General features: G+C 43.0%; 1 protein-coding gene across 1 annotated transcript in view; it reads right to left on the reverse strand.

Annotated features, from left to right (window-relative positions):
• The window catches only part of LOC129703922 (kinase non-catalytic C-lobe domain-containing protein 1), a 191076-nt gene that overhangs the window by 74106 nt on the left and 98750 nt on the right, over nucleotides 1–18220 (reverse strand). The window contains 4 exon segments of the mRNA XM_055646635.1: nucleotides 33–931; nucleotides 2986–3151; nucleotides 3246–3360; nucleotides 16501–16578. Coding sequence (XP_055502610.1) covers nucleotides 33–931; nucleotides 2986–3151; nucleotides 3246–3360; nucleotides 16501–16578 — 1258 coding nt within the window.

Below are 18220 nucleotides of genomic sequence, written 5' to 3' on the forward strand. Positions count from 1 at the left end.
TCAAGGTGTGTTAAAATTAAAAAATAATCTACCCATGATACTGGCTTCTTCATCATGCTCTAAGTAACCATCATATGCAAACTCTTCCTTTATCAGATGAATAGTTTTTTGCAAAAGATCGATAGGTTCTGAATTTGATGAATTTATTGCCTTTAGGTTGTCTTGAGGAGATATTGGGATGCATGCAGAAGGTATATGGTTATTTTCTGACATTTCTGCAGAAATGCTTGGAGTGGCTGTGACTGTTTTTAATTCGTTTCTGACAGCCATGGACTCCTGCTCAAACAAACATCTGTCAGACAACGGTATTTCTGCGACACTCTTAAAATCTACAACATTGTTAAGATTGTCAGTGGAAGGATCTGACCCAGAATGTGGTTTGATCGAAGACTTTTCATCAACGTTTCCATTGAGCTTAGGATTGGAAGTGCTCTGCGATTGAGAACCAATACATTTAAAACCGCCCCCACTGTTTTTACCAGTTTCCCTACATGAAATGACTGTAGATTCTGGGAAGAGGCTATTTAACTTTCCTCCGCAAGTACTCGGAAGGAGGGTTACATGCTCCAGCGCAGGCAAGTGAAGAAGAACATCATCCACTGATGTGGTGGAAACGGCTGCAGAAAAATAATTTGCATCCTGGTGCTGACAAAAAATTGTGTGTGGTATATTTATCTTGTTTTCAACCGCTGGAGAAAGGTTTGCAGATGAACTCAGGTTGTTATTCGTTTGGTTTAGCAAAGACTTCAAAGATGCTGCTGTGTGCATTGTTCTGTCCAAAGTCTCATTCTTAAAGTTCAAACGGGACGTTTCCACAACGACATCATGTTCAATACCTTCACTAGGCATTGCCCCCTGTTTATTCTGGATTCCCTCTTTCGTGGCTTTAACAAACTCTTTGGACCCTGGACATTTATTTAATGCATTTGTACTGTTGAAATAAGAACAAAACATATAATTTAGGAACAGGAAATAAAAACATTAATTATAATTTTGACATCCACAAAATATGCACGGAGTGTTACAAAATTTGCTTATTTTACTGCACATAGTCATTTCTTCAAATTCTGTGTTTTAAGGTTCTGAATTGTTGTAGTAATGCAAGGTGCTAGAATAAGCAATGGGAATAACTGAATGCATATTCAGTGGGAAATTATTAATATAAAACATATTTCAGTAATTTAACTAAAACCAAAAGTAATTTAATCCTCACTCATGGAAATTTGGGGAGGAATAGTGAGAGTTCCCTTCTGTATAAACAGCATCACATTCCTCATGACTATAGAAGTCTGTTGTTTTAAATTATGTACCTGTGAAGATATCCTTGGTGGCGTCTAGAAATATCACAAATTATATATATATGCCACCATTTTCTAAACTATGACTTAATGTCACTTGAAAAATTAAAACATTTCACAAAATTACAAAATATATACATTTAGCATGAAATGATATTGAATGTGATACCAAAACAAAATGAATAGGATCAAACAAAGGACAACTAAATAAATTATATTGATCATAATGAAGTAATTTTCAAATCAACATTGTTCTCATTGATGCTGCAACTACTAATAGCTGCACATTCTATTCCATTTTCTGAATGAATTTAGTTACCACTCACATTGGTTCAATAAATGTGTCTATTTGTAAGACACATGTTTACACGTGAAATTGCCTGACAGCATTAAAAAAGCATTCATATTTGAAAAGATAATTTTCCAAAACCTTGAAAAAATATAACAAATGGATAATTGAAAAACTACTTTTTAAAAACATAATTTGCAAAACTATAGTTTAGAGATACAGCATGGAAAAAGGCCCTTCGGCCCACTGAGTCCACAACAACCAGCGATTAACTGGTCACACTATTTCTGCATTATCTCAATTTCTCATCCACTCCCTACAGGTTAAGGGCAATTTCTTTCCACAAAGGATATTAATCTGCAAAGCTGTACATCTTTGCGATGTGGGAGGAAACTGGAGCATTGGGAGGTCACAGCGAGATCATACAAACTCCACATAGACAGCCCCCAAGGTCAGGATAGAACCAAAGAAAAAGACAAAATGCTGGAGTAACTCAGGAATTTGTTCTATCCAGAGATGCTTCCTGTTCTACTGAGTTACTCCAGCATTTTGTGTCTATCTTTGTTGTAAACCAGCATCTGCAATTCCTTCCTACACAGGATAGAACTCAGGTATTTGGTGCTGTGAGGTAAACTTTGTATTACATTCCCATCCAAGCCTCACTAGGGAAATTAATATATGTTATCACTCTGTTACCAAGGAGGAGTGTTCTGGAGCATTGGCATGTGTTAAAACAAACATGGATAAAGCTGGACAATGCAAAGAGATTGTTAAGAGCTACAGCATGGAATCAGGTCCTTCGGCCCACCGAGTCCATGCCAACCAACCCATTCACACTAGCTCTATATTAACCTACTTCTGTGCAACTACTATTTGTTGTTGTAGTTCATAATTCTGAAACCAGCTGCCATCAATCTACCCCCCCCCCCCACCATTCCCCACCGCACTCCCCACCATTTTTCCTAATGCGTACAATTTAGTTTTTAGCTTAGAGATACAGCATGGAAACTGGCCCTTCAGCCCACTCAGTCCATGCTGACCATCGATCACCCGTTCACATTAGTTGTCTGTTAATTCATTCCCTACACACTAGGGGCAATTTACAAAGGCCAATTAACCTACAACCCCACAGATATTTGTGATGAGGGATAAAATTGGAATACCGCAGGAAACCCAGGTGATCACAAGGAGAACGTACAAACTTCACACAGACTACATCTGAGGTCCGGATCTAAGCCGGGTCTCTGGTGCTGTGTGGCAGTCACTCCACCAGCTGCACCACTGTGCCACACCATTACATCTGAATATTGAATATATTTAATATTGACTCTGTTACCAACAGCTGATCTGAATACAAAGTCCAAAACTCTAAGGAGATTTACTTAATGAAAGCATTACCTTGTTTTCTCTTTGCTCTGTGTAAGGATTATAGGTTTGAAATGGGTGGCTGGGGAGGTGAAGGCCTCCGGAAGTTTAGAAGGGGACTTGGTGTTTACAGAAACCTGACAAGGAATTGGGCCCTTGACTGCTGTCAGCTTACTGTCAATAGCAAGAGGTACAAATCCTATAAATAATGAATGAAAAAAGAAAGAAAATTCAATGATAATGCTTTTACTGGTTGATGTAAAAATGTGCATTGCCCCAATAGTGATCAGTACCTAATCTGGATGATTCCTGGGCAAATGTTGCATTTTCCAGTGAAGAATACGAATGTTCTAATTTCTCAGTTTTGTAATTGAGTCCATTGACAGTCATTTCTTTCCTGTGGAAGTTCTAATTGAGGGAAAATAAATTAACGAACAGTTGTGAATCTGCATGTTATTTTATCAATGGTACTAAGTGTACAAAAATGGAACACAGGCATAACTAAAGGCATAAACTAAAGGCATAAACTATAGCAACAAAAAGAAGCAACAATGGTGTCAAAGATGAATACAAAGGCAACAGTGGTCACACAACATTTGACATTGAACAGTAGACACAAAATGCTGGAGTAACTCAGCGGGTGAGGCAGCATCTATGGAGAGAAGGAATGGGCAATGTTTCGGGTCTCGAACCGACCCAACCCGATGTCTCGACCCGAAATGTCGCCCATTCCTTCTCTCCGTAGATACTGCCTCACTCACTGAGTTACTCCAGCATTTTGTGTCTACATTCGATTTTACCAGCACCTGCAGTTCTTTCTTACACATGACATTGAACAGTAACATTTTTGGAAGAACAAGACTTTAATGTAATGTGCAAATGCTTAATTTCTTCTGCAATGTTTTACTTTAGAACATTTGCAAATGTTTAAAAAACAATTACCTCCAATTAATGGCCTGAATTTTTCTGAACTATATGATCTCATACTTACTTCATGTAAATCACCTGAAAGCAATGTGCAGTGCAATGCCACATTGAGCCTCTAACTCCATGTCCTCGATGAGTGCATTTGGCAAGACATACTTCAGCCAGCACATTACTGGCTTTACCTTGCACTAAACGATATTCCCGTCTCATGTATCTATCTATACACTGTAAATGACTCGATTGTAATCATGTACTGTATTTCCGCTGACTGGTTAACTTGCAACAAAAGCTTTTCATTGTACACGTGACAATAAACAAAATAAGCTAAACAAACCCTGCCTACGAAAGTGCCAAAGGAGAGCTTTGACAATTGACTAGTTACAGTAGCTAGTTAAAAAGCTAATTGCTAGAGTTGCATCCGCAGTTGGTAGAACTGTTTTTAAACTGGGAGGGTGCTGGAATGGAACGCAAAGCCACTGTTGTGGATTTCTCGGTGCGTGAATGTTTTTGAATGTTGCTCAGGGGTGGGAGATTACAACCTTCACGTGGTCCACCCTGTTTCAATTAATGCAAGCAACCCGACGTGCACAAACAAGATCAAATAGAACAAGTTGACCTACAACTTTAGGCTGTGCATGCCATACGCAAGAAGAAGAATGTTGCTCAAATTCAGAAACATTTAAAATCTCCCAAACTATTAAAAAAGAATAAAGATACAAAGGGGATATAAAAAATGCTTAAAATTCAACTAAAAATAATGTTTGAAAACTGAAAATTAATTAAAGCTTACCTTAGTCCCAGATAGACATCCCTCTATTCAGAAGAATGGAAATATTATTTTGCCATGTAGGTTTGCTTGATCAGATTCCCTAAGTCTGTGCTGGCCAATTTCCACCACTCTGCTCCAATGGTACAGCAGAATTGGGAAACAGGGGTTGCCCAGCTTCCAGCAAGTTCCCCAATTCTACAATTGCTTTTGTATAGAGGGGTTCTGAGCCTAGTGGCACTAATGCATAGGAAAGCCATGGAGTCACACAGCATGGAAACATGCCCTTCAGCCCAACTCATCCATGCTGACCAAGATGCCCATTGCCCCAATAATGATCAGTACCTAGTCTGGATGATACTTGGACAAATGTTGCATTTTCCGGTGAAGAATAAGAATGTTCTAATTTCTTAGATTTATAATTGTCAATTGATAGCATGATTGCAAGCGATCTAAGCAAATCCCATTTGCTTGCTTTTGGCCCATATCCTTCTAAACCTTTCAATACACGGATGATAAGACGTAGGAGCGGTATTAGGCCATTCGGTCCATCAAGTTTGCTCCACCATTCAATCATGGCTGATCTATTTCTCCCCCTCAATCACATTTTCCTGCCTTTGCTCCATAACCTTTGATGCCCGTACTAATCAAGAACTTATCAATCTCGGCTTTCAAAATACCCAATGGCTTGGCCTCCACGTGGCATTCACGGCCATCTGTGGCAATGTATTCCACACATTAACCACCCTCTGGCTAAAGACATTCCTCCTCATTCCCATTTGTCCTTTTATTCTGTCGCTGTGCCCTTTGATCCTGGACTCTTCCACTACTGGATACATCCTCTCCACATACACCCTTTCTGGGGCTTTCATTATTCGGTAGCTTTCAATGTGATTCTGCCTCGTCCTTCTAAACTCCAGCGCTTACGGAGCCATCAAACGCCCCTCATACGATAATCCGATCATCCCCAGGGTGATTCAGCTCTTGACCCTCTCCAATGGCAACATGTCCTTCCTCACATATAGGACCAAAACCTGCTCACAATATTACAAATGTGGCCTGACCAGTACTTTATAAAGCCTCAGCTCTACTTCCTTGCTTCTGTGTTCCAGTCTCCCGAAATGAATGCTGAAGTTGCATTTGCCTTCCTTACTATTGACTCCACCTGTAATTAACCTTCTGGGAATTATGCACCAGCATCCCAAAGCCCCTTTGCACCTAGAATTTCTGAATCCTCTCCCCATTTAGAAAAGAGCTGACACTTTTATCCTTTCTATCAAAGTGCATAACCATACACTAGCTATGCTGTATTCCATTTGTCACTTATTTGCCCAGTCTCCCACCTGTCCAAGTCCCTCTGCAGACTCCCTGCTTCCTCACTGCCCCTCCATCTATCTTCGTATCATCTGAAAACTTTGCTACAAAGCCTTCAATTCCATTATCCACAACAGTAACCTATAACGTGAAAAGTAATGGAGGCAACACTGACCCCTGCATGACACCACTCGTCATCAGTGGTCAACCAAAAAAGACTCCCATTTATTCCCACTCTTTGCCTTCTGCCTATCAGCCAATTTTCGACCCATGTTAGTAACTTGCCTCCAATACTATGGGCTCTCTCTGGTTTAGCAGCCTCATGTGTGGCACCTTATCAAAGGCCTTCTGAAAATCTAAGCAAATAACATCCACTGCCTCATTTTTTTATCCCACTTGTTACCACCTCAAAAAATTCCAACAGATTTGTCAGGCAAGATCTCTCCTTAACAAAACCATGCTGTCTATTTGCTTCTGAATACCCGAAACCTCATCCTTACAAATGGACACTAAAATGTTTCCATCCACTGAAGTCGGACTAACCAGTCGAGAGTTTCCTTTCTTATGCCCTACTCCCGTCCTAAACAGCGGAGTTACATTTGCCATTTTCCAGTCTTCTGGAGACTTTAGTAACCTCTCCTGCACTCTACTTCCCCTTAACATTATCCATACTTTTGCATTCTGTTGAACCCACTCCCCCCTATATCGTTTAGAGACATCTCTATGTGCCTGGTTATGTGATTTGCCAGGACCCTTGTCCAAGCAGGGTCCAGGTGGGGTCTGTCCCATTGGAACAGCTCCCTCCTTCACCAATACTGATGCAAACACCCCATGGATTCAAGCCCACCTCCCACATCAATCTTTGAGCCACGCATTTAACTATTTACTCTCATCGACACCATTTGCTTGTAGCAATCCAGAGATTATTACCTTTTTCGCTCTGCTTTTCAATTCAGTTCTAAGCTGCTCAAATTCCCTCAGCAGAACCTCTTTCCTTTTTCTACCTATGTCATTGGTACCGACATAGACAATGCCAACTGGATCTTTCCCCTCCCACTCCAAATTCCTCAGCAGGTCAGGTGAGATGTCCTGAACCCGGACACCAGGCAGGCAACACAGCCTTTGGGACTCCCGATCCTTGCGACAGAGAATTGTATCTAGCCCTCCACTGGTAGGGTCTTTACATATTGCCCGAGGAAACTTTCCTGAACACAACCCCTGGCAAATTCTGATGTGAGGTAATTTGGAACTCTTGTCACTTCCCTACAAAATCCAGGTCATTATGATTAATGGGATCAACGAGGAATAGTTGTGAATCAAATTAACAGTGGATAAAATTTTGCAGAATGCAATCCCACTGTGTTTCAAGATGGGGATGCTGCTTGCCACTGTAAAGCTTACAACCAAATGGTAAAGTGAGGCTCAATGCAAATTGGAGGAACATATTTCGCTTTGGCAACTTACAGTGGTATGAATATTGATTTCCCCAACTTCAAGTAACCCCAGCATTCCCTCTCCCTCCATCCCTCCCCCACCCAAGTCACACCAGCTTGTCGCTTTCACCCAACAAACAGCGAATAATGGCCAGTTTCCTTCATCATCGTTACTTTTTTGCATATCTTTAATTCATTGTCTTCACCGTCTATATCTCTCGTTTCCCTTTCCCGTGACTTTCAGTCCGAAGAAGGGTCTCGACCCGAAATGTCACCCATTCCTTCTCTCCAGCGATGCTGCCTGTCCTGCTAAGTTACTCCAGCATGTTTTTGTCTATCTTTGGTTTAAACCAGCATCTGCAGTTACTTCCTAGACTGTAAAGCATTGTCCTAATGTGAAGCATTACCACTTGCCTGGGCTGAGATAACAGCAAAGGTCAACAATGTGTCTACTGCTCACTGGCCTTCATTATAACTTAATATTAACCATTCCATACAAAGAAGTAAAACGATGATAACTCTTTTCCACAGTATTGCAAATGACACATTTCTAGCCCCTGCTGTTAGGGGCACAGACGAGTTCTAAAGATGCATCAGCCCCATCACCAGGAACATGATGGTACTGCAATATTTTAATTAATATAAACAATTTAGATCTTGATTGTACCTGACTCGGCAATAAGGGATTCCACGAAAACCCAAACTCCAGTGAATGAACATTAATACACACGTAGGTCAATGTGCAAAGGGAAAAATGTTCCCGGTGAGCAGTGTTCCCCACGAGTGGGACCAAGACTCCAGTAGGCCCAGCTCACCAGCTGTGGACATCGGACCTGCATGGTAGTCCCGGCTCGCCCGCAGTGGATGCCTTGAGAGTGATGAGGGACCTGCGAGCAACCGCAGAGAGTGAGCGGGGGCCGTCCAGGAGTGAGCAGAGCCATCGAGGAGCAAGGACAATAGACAACAGGTGCAGGAGTAGGCTATTTGGCCCTTCAAGCCAGTCATTTAACTGCCATTCAATATGACCAAGGCTGATCATCCACAATCAGTACCCCGTTCCTGCCTTCTCCCCATATCCCCTGACTCTGCTATCTTTAAGAGCTCTATCTACCTCTCTCTTGAAAGCATCCTGAGAATTGGCTTTCACTGCCTGAGGCAGAGAATTCCACAGATTCCCAACTTACTGGGTGAAAACGTTTTTCCTCATCTCCATTCCAAATGGCTTATCCCTTATTCTTAAACTGTGGCCCCTGGTTCTGCACTCGTCCAACATCGGGAACATGTTTACTGCCTCTAGCGTGTCCAATCCCCTAATAATCTTATATGTTTCAATAAGATATCCTCTCATCCTTCTAAATTCCAGTGCATACCAACCCAGCTGCTCCATTCTTTCAACATATGACATATGAGGGCCCTAGAGACGTGAGGAGGGCCATCGAAAACTCCTGGCAAGCGCGTTGGAACCGCCCAAGAGAGGACCCGGTGGCGGACAGCCGGATGGGCCGCGGTGGGTGCCGGAGGTCGGACGAGGACACGCCACCAAGAACAAAGAGGCACCAGCTTGGGGGGGGTCACCGAGAGAACAAAGAGGGACTATTGGGGGTAGACACAAAATGCCGGAGTAACTCAGCGGGACTGGCAGCATCCCTGGAGAGAAGGAATGGTTGGTGTTTTGGGTTTGGGTTGAGACCCTTCTTCAGACTGATGTCAGGGGAGTGGGTGGGACAGAGATAGAATTGGAACTATTGGAATTACAATGGAATATTACAATGGAACATTGTAACTTTGCTTGTACTCTATATGTGGCGACAGTTTGCTAACTTAATGCACGGTAGGCAAAACAAAGAATCTCACTGTGACATGTCACATGTGATAATAAAGTATCAATCAATCAATCATAGGCATCTAGAAGCATGGATGCATCACCCACATTTTATTGTGATTGCCATAGATGGAGGAGGCGGAGAAGAAGGAGAGGGGGAGGTTCTAGCACATAAAGTCAACACCAAGGATACCAGCTCCTCCTAGTGGCTGAACAGTTGAAATAAATAAGTAGGAAGGAACTGCAGATGCTGGTTTAAACCGAAGATAGACACAAAAAGCTGGAGTAACTCAGTGGGTCAGACAGCATCTTTGCAGAAAAGGAATAGGTGACTTTTTGGGTCGAGACCCTTCTTCAGACTGAGAGTCAGAGGACTCTAGACTCTCAATCTGAAGAAAGCTCTCAACCCAGAATGTCACCTATTCCTTCTCTGCAAAGATGCTGCCTGACCTGCTGAGTTACTCCACCAGTTGGTGTCTATCTTCGGTTGAAATAAATAATCAGGTTGTTCTTCCAGGGAGCCACATGAGTGGCAGGATGTAACACTTGTCCCTTTACCTCCGCCCTTGTCTCCATTCAAGGACCAAAGCGGTCGTTCCAGGTGCGACAGAGGTTTACCTGCATCTCCTCCAACCTCATCTATTGCATCCGCTGCTCTAGATGTCAGCAGATCTATATAGGTGAGACCAAGCAGAGGCTGGGCGATCGTTTCGCCGAACACCTCCGCACGGTCCGCAATAACCAATCTGACCTCCCGGTGGCTCAGCACTTCAACTCCCCCTCCCACTCCGTATCCGACCTTTCTGTCCTGGGTCTCCTCCATGGCCAGAGTGAGCAACACCAGAAATTGGAGGAACAGCACCTCATATTCCACTTGGGGAGTCTGCATCCTGGGGGCATGAACATTGAATTCTCCCAATCTTGTTATTCCTTGCTGTCTTCTCCCCTTCCTCAGCCCTCGAGCTGTCTCCTCCCATCCCTCAGCCTTCGGGCTCCTCCTCCTCCTTTTTCCTTTCTTCTCCCCGCCCCCCCAACCCCCAATCAGTCTGAAGAAGGGTTTCGGCCTGAAACGTTGCCTATTTCCTTCACTCCATAGATGCTGCTGCACCCGCTGAGTTTCTCCAGCATTTTTGTGTACCTTCGATTTTCCAGCATCTGCAGTTCCTTCTTAAACGCTTTTATGTAAAGGTGGGTGTGGACAAAACTGAGTATACACTGCTAAATGCATCGACACTGAGAATGTATGAAGGCAGACGACACAAATAATCAAATGTGCAGCAAAAGATTAGGGCATCATAATCTGCTGGGAGTTTTTTAGCCTCAGTTCCCTGCCACTGCCACTGACTTTCATGTATTTACCCATTTGTGGCTTGACAGCCAAATGATTTAAATGACTTGACTTTCACTGTTCCTTTGTACTTTTAGTGGTAAACTAGTCAAGCACAGCAGGAGATAAAATTCCCTTCAGAATCAACATTTCAAGTTGTTCTAATTGCTATAATGTGGCGAGGCAATTGGAAAATAATTTTTGCAATTTTCATGGGATGGAACAGGAAACTCCTGTCCCGTCCTCTTCCTGCTCCCATTTAATTTATGCTGATTGTGGTAGCTCTGGAGAAACCCAACTAGTTTATTTATTTATGCCTTTTGCTTGCTTGAAAGATAATGTTTTTCGTTAGTGGGAAGGAGCTCAGAAACTGGAATGCATGCAGCCTTACTTCCATATGATATTACTTCTCAAAACACTGTAGCAGAATCCATTTTTAATAACCACCCCAGATTTAATTCCATATTCTGCCTGAGTGTGATGGGTAGCACAGTAGCGCAGCAGTTGAGTTAATGCCTCACAGCCTCACAGCACCAGAGACCCGGGTTTGATCCTGCCTACAGGTGCTGTCTGTGTGGAGCTTGTATGTTCTCTCTGTGACCGTGTGAATTTTCTCCAGGTGCTCCGGTTTCCTCCCACATTCCAAAGAAGTGCCAGTTTGTAGGTTAATTGGTTTCTGTAAATAGCCCTAAGTGTGTAGGATGCGAAAGTGGGATAACATAAAACTCGTGTATGGGTGATCGATGGTTGGTGTGGACTCAGTGGGCTGAATGGCCTGTATCCATGCTGCATTTCTAAAGTCTCCAAACAAAACTAAACTAAATTGCACTAATGTACAGAGGATACTGCAGATGCTCATGGTGTTCAGAGATGTGAAACAGATATTTGAATTCCACCTCTGAAATTTTTGAAAAGTGCGTACAAATCCTCTTCCATTCCCACGTGCAACTACAAGTTTTCTTAACCTCAACGAAGCTTGCATGACTTGCAGGGAACCTACTTTAGCAATGCCAAGCTGCGGCAGGAAACCAATCTCATCAACACTCCAGTATACCCAACATGACAGTGAACATGCCAGACTCCTGAGCCTTTGGACTATTGCCATCCAGTTCCTTTTAACTGCAGACCAGCTGATCCTGACAAAGTATCTCTTCCAGCATCCTTCCCCCGTCCTACCCAGGTACCCGGCCAAGTGCACTCTTGCTGGTTTTATTTGTGCTCAGCACTGGCATAAGCTTTGTGTTGAGAGTTCCTGCAAATTCCACAGACCAGGCCCATGAATTAAGTGGTTGAAAGACCACCATATCATAACTGCGCAATAAGCCAACCTAGGGGCTAATCAATTTCTGGGCCAAGACCTCGCCCACCAAGGTACCACCGGAACTACAACTGTCTCAGAGCTCCAGTGACCAGGGATTGATTGTAACCTCTGGTGCTGTCTGAGTGGAGTTTGCATGTTCTCACAGTGGATGTGTGGGCTTCCCTCAGGAACCCCTGTTCCTTCCTCCATTCCAGACAGGTAATTGGGTGCTGTAAATTATCTCGAGCGTAGCTGGTTGGTCAAGAGAATCGTGGAGGTGTTGGTGTGAAGGCGTGAAAGGAGAAAGTAGAGGGAAAGTTTGGGAGAACAGATTAGATGAAATTGCTCTGAGATCTCGCATTGACTTCATGGTCTTCCACAACATCACAAAAAATGACTGGAAATAAAGATACAATATGACTACAATCAATAACTATAGTTTCACTGTGAACTGTGATTAATGCTCCACTATCTCTCACAAGGCTAGACAGAGGAAGCTTTACATTCCTTTCTGAGAAAAATTGTCTCAATCAGGCTCCTCCCACCATCTGTCACTGATACCAATGTTCAGCACTCACTTCCATTAAATCCCGAGCTCCTTTGAAACATCCAGAAATTTGCCTTCAATACATCATTCATAACTTATCTGCATATTTATGCAATCATTAAAACTGTTGTTTGCAAGATGGCTTTGATTTGTGCTGCAATTTCTCACAGCCATGGGAATTGCAAGGAATTCTCCTTCCTTTACAGGACAGGTGGTGCATTGTGGTGAGAGCAGATTTGTGTGTGGGAAGAAATTCTTCACTTTTAAATAAGCACATAATCAGCCTCCTTGGCACAGACAACATACATGGATGTTGAAGATTCTCACCACTCTCACGAGCAGTATTAATTTTGGCTTCATCTTCAATCTTATCCTCTTTTCTAACACAACTTTCCTGATGCCACCAAACACAAGACATAGGACAGACATTTTGGGCATGTTTCAAACATTGAATTACTATTGCCTTCTCTAAATTTCCATTATGAAATTCAGTATTAGAGTCCAAAGAGAAGTGTACATTCGTACTCATTCCCAACAAGCAGCCAGGACCGAAGTGCTGGAGATACAAGGAACTGCAGGTGCTTGTTTATTAAAAAAATCAAAGTGCTGGAGTAACACAGCAAGTCAGGTGGCATCTCTAGAAGATTTTGATATGCGATGTTTCAGATTTAGACCCCTCTTCAGACTGATTGTAATGGGGGAAAATAGGTGTGGGGCAGGGGGGATTGAAACACAACTTTCAACTGATAGGTGGAAATGGAGATTTCCACCCAATGTCACCCATTCCTTCTCTCCAGGCAGCATCTCTGGAGAGAAGGAATGGGTGACATTTCGGAACTTCTTCTGAAGAAGGGTGTCGACCCGAAACGTCACCCGTTCCTTCTCTCCAGAGATGCTGCCTGTCCAGCTGAGTTACTTCAGCATATTTTGTGTCTATGCAGTTTAGTTCTATTAGCAAAGCTTTTTATTTTACATTGATAAATCAACACTTTTATTAAGAATTGATTACAAACAGTTTATAATACTGAGGATGGATATCTCAAATTTAACTCCATTGCATGTCGGCTAATACGTGGCGACTCTTTGCATACTTTGTGTACCGTGTTCAAAACAAAGAATTCCACTGTGAGATGTCACATGTGAAAATAAAGTATCGATCAATCAATCAACCAATTCTTGCCTTCACTCTCACCCGAATCCTCTCTTGCCTCTGCAAAACTTTAAAATAATTAAGTCATAAGGCCATAAGGAATAGGAGTAGAATTAGGCCATTTGGCCCATCAAGTCTGCTCCACCATTCAATCATGGCTGATCTATCGAAGATAGACACAAAATGCTGGAGTAACTCAGCAGGACAGGCAGCATCTCTGGAGAGAAGGAATGGGTGACGTTTCGGTTCGAGACCCTTCTTCAGATTGATCTGTCTCTCCCTCCTAACCCCATTCTCCTGCCTTCTCCCCATAACCTCTGACACCTGTACTAATCAAGAATCTATCTATTTCTGCCTTAAAAATATCTACTTACTTGGCCTCCACAGCCTTCTGTGGCAAATAGTTCCACAGATTCGCCACCATCTGACTAGAGAAATTTCCCCACATCTCCTTCCTAAAAGAACGTCCTTTAATTCTGAGTCTGTGACCTCTAGTCCTGGACTCTCCCACTAATGGAAACATCCTCTTCACATCCACTCCATCCAAACCTTTCACTATTCTGTATGTTTCAATGTCCCCCCCACATACCTTTAAATTCATAGTATTTATAACCTCAGCTGGGATGAGTTGGGGAATGGACTGTCGGGTGGGGATGGGGTTGGGGGTTGTTGAAAGGACACAAGATTCAAACCCTCAACCAATTTGTTGAAAAGAAAATGAATTGATGGGAAATAACTGTAGGTGGTCTCTGGGATCACTGGATCATGAGTGGATCATAAAACAAGTCTTATATTATTGCACAGTTTTGCCCCGTCCCACTTAGGAAACCTGAACGGAAACCTCTGGAGACTTTGCGCCCCAACCAAGATTTCCGTGCGGTTCCCGGAGGTTTTTGTCAGTCCCCCTAATGGTCGAAAGTGGTTTCTGCTTCTTCTATGTTCCGGCGATTATTTCAAAAAATTCAAAACCGGCCGCGACTAAAAATAGGTTGCCGTTTAAAAAAAAAATGTTGTCGAAGCTGTTGCGATGCTAGTTGAAGGTGGTTGCCGGAGGTTTCAGGTGGTTGCTGGAGGTTGCAGGTAGTGGAAGGTAAGACCTTCCACTACCTGCAACCTCCAGCAACCACCTTCAACTAGCTTAGACTAAAAAATTACCGATTTTTAAAACGGCAACCTATTTTTAGTCGCGGCCAGTTTTTAATTTTTTGAAATAACCTTGGGTGGGGAGCAAAGTCTCCAGAGGTTTTCGTTCAGGTTTCCCAAGTGGGACAGGGGTATAAGTCTCAGTGTCAGCGTAACACCAAATGATGCCACTTAGTCAACAATCTGTATAGTTAATTCTCTGTTAATTCATTCACATGATATGGGTGTCATTGACGGGACCAACAATTATCACTCATCCCTACTTGCTCTGAATTGAATTAACTGCTGGACCATTTGAGAAGGCAATTATAAGTGAACTGCATTGGTGAGTCTGAAGCTAGATGGCTAGTAAACTACATTTACTTCTCTCAAGATTTGTACAGGAAGTCCCCAGCTTACAACTGGATTCTATTCCAGAGGACTGTTCAGAATCCAAACTGTTCACACATCAGAAATTAACGTAAACAGTGTGTGGGAGAGGGTCACAGAAGCAGCTGTAAGAGAGCGTGAGATGTGTGGTAAGAACAGCTGTAAGCCAACTTCACTGACTCAATGAAGATAGACACAAAACGCTGCAGTAACTCAACGGGACAGGCAGCATCTCTGGAGAGTAGGAATGGGAGATGCTGCCTGGCCCACTGAATGCTCCAGCATTTTGTGTCTAACTTCGGTATAAACTAGCATCTGCAGTTCCTTCCTGCACATTTCACTGACTCGGAGAGTGAGCGAGTGAGTCTGCTCAGTATTTAGTTTTGTTTAAAGATACAGCGCGGAAGAATACTCTTTGGCCCACCGAGTCTGCATCGACTGATGATCCCCGCACATTAACACTACCCTACATACACAAGAGACAATTTTACACCAGGGCAATTAACCTACAAACATGTACATCTTTGGAGTGTTGGAGGAAACCGAATTACTCGGAGAAAACCCACGTGGTCACGGGGAAAACGTATATAAACTCCCTACAGACAGCACCTGTAGTTGGGATCGAACCCGGGTCTCTGGCGCTGCAAGTGCTGTAAGGCAGTAACTCTACCGCTGCGCCACCTGGTGCTGCCTATTTCAACAATGATCCTACTTATCCTTTATGCTATTTCAATCATCATGCTGCTTACCCCTTTCTATTATATTCTTGACCTTCCTCTGTTGGCAGGGGAGACCATCGCCATACTTGAGCTTTCTATAACAGGCACGTACACATATTCACAAATGCTGGAGTAACTCAGAGGGTCAGGCAGCATCGCTTGAGAACATGTTTTGGGTCTGAACCCTTCTTCAGACTGATCAGACTGATTCAGACTGAAGAAGGGTTCCAACCCAAAAGATCACCTCTCCATGTTCTCCAGAGATGCTGCCTGACCCTCAGAGTTGAGGGTCATGATGATTGAAACATTTTTACAAAATGTTAAATGGTCAGCTAGACATAGATCACAAGACCTACACCAACCCCAAACCAATTAGGAGCAGGAGCATTCGATCCAATTTGTGATCCCAGCTACAAAGACAGATGTGTACAGCAATTCGTTCTTCCCACGCACATTTAAAGCACGGAATAATCTCCACCAAACTATAGTTACCCAACCAGATGCAACTACATTTAAAGTAGCACTTTCTTCCCAATAACCCTTTCTGGCTTAATCCCTCCCTTCACCACCTCCAGTTTAAATTCCAGTTGGAATATTTTGGAGGACCAAGTAACCAAGAACCAAGTTACTCCAGCATTTTGTGTCCATCTTTAATATAAAGCAGCCTCTGCAGTTCCTTGTTATTACTTACAAATCTAATTGTTTTGCGAGAATTAAGTAAATAGAAATACCTGCAGAACGGAATTCCTCAGAAAAATTAAAACCTCTCTGCTGTCAATTCCTCGATTTATAAGATACTCGTTACAAATCTGTGAAAATAAAAAGGCATCAGTGTTAGAGTTACTGCTGTTTCAATTATGTACATTCTCCAGGAATTGTGATTCACAGCAAGCAATAATGTTTCCCGTTATAAAATTATTGTTAGTTTATTTTCCTCGGCAGGCTATTCTCTGTAAGTTAATTGAAAGAGCTACATGTAAAGTCAGAGAGCAAGACATCAAGACTAATTTTTTTGTATGAAAATAAGAATATTCCACACTCAATAAATGCACAACCCCAAGCTAGCATAGCTACAACCCGAAGGTTGTAGGTGGTTCCCGGAGGTTGCAGGTGGTGGAAGCAGGTAGGGAGACTGACAAAAACCTCTGGGAACCGCATGGAAACCTTGGGTGGAGCACAAAGTCTCCAGAGGTTTCCTTTCAGGTTTCCCAAGTGGGACAGGGGCATAAAATGCATGATTGCAGATCCATTCCTGTTTCTAGCACATTTACTCCACCTTTTTGTATCCATCTTCGGTTTAAACTAGCGTCTGCAGTTCCTTCCTACATATAAAGGGTCGTGTGGTTTGGGCGCCATCTTGGATCTTCTTAGACAATAGCCTATTCATAGACTACAGCTCTGCTTTTAGCACCATTATCCCAACCAAATCCATCACCAAACTCGCTGAACTTGGAGTCAGCACTCCCCTCTGCAACAGGATCATCGACTTCATGACCAACAGACCATAATCAGAACAAATCATCCTCTACGATAATCCTCAACACTGGCATGCCGCAAGGATGCGTTCTCCTCCCCCTTCTTTACTCCTTCGTACATCCACCACAGTGCAGCCATGTACGAATTTAATTCAATTTACAAATTCGCAGATGACACCACTATTATGGGCCGGATATCAAATAATGATGAGTCAGAGTGCAGGAAGGAGATTGAGAACCTCATGTTATGGTGTTGAGTCAACAACCTTTCGTTCAATGTCAGCAAGACAAAGGAGATAGTGATCGCTTTCAGGAAGTAAAGTGATACACATACGCCGGTTTGCATTGACGGGTGAAAGCTTCATATTCATAGGAGTAAATATCACCTGCAACCTCTCCTGGACCACCCATATTGAAGCAACGACCAAGAAAGCACATCAATGCCTCTACTTCCTTAGAAACTTAGGAAGTTTGGCATGTCCCCAACAACTCTCACCAACTTCTACTGCTACGTCTTAGAAAGCATTTTATCAGAGTGCATCACAGCTTGGTTTGTGAACAGCTCCCCCCCATCCAAGACTGCAAGAAATTGCAGAGAATTGTGGACGCAGCCATGACCATCACACAAACCCTTCCACTGACTCAATTTACACCTCACACTGCCTCGGCAAGGCCAGCAGGATAATCAAAGAAGTGTCGCACCCCAGCCACTCACACTCACAGGCAAGAGGTATAGAAGCGTAGAAACGCACATCTCCAGATTCAGGGACAGTTTCATCTCAACTGTTATCAGGCAACTGAACCATCCTACCAACAACGAGAGAACAATCCTGAGCTACTATCTTCCTCATTGGTGACCCTCAGACTATCTTTAAGAAAGAACTGCAGATGCTGGAAAAAATCAAAAGTAGACAAAAACTCAGCGGGTGAGGCAGCATCTATGGAGCGAAGGAATGGGTAATGTTTGAAGAAGTCT

The sequence above is a fragment of the Leucoraja erinacea genome, chromosome 15, assembly GCF_028641065.1.
Source record: "Leucoraja erinacea ecotype New England chromosome 15, Leri_hhj_1, whole genome shotgun sequence".
In the NCBI taxonomy this organism is placed as follows: Eukaryota; Metazoa; Chordata; class Chondrichthyes; order Rajiformes; family Rajidae; genus Leucoraja; species Leucoraja erinaceus.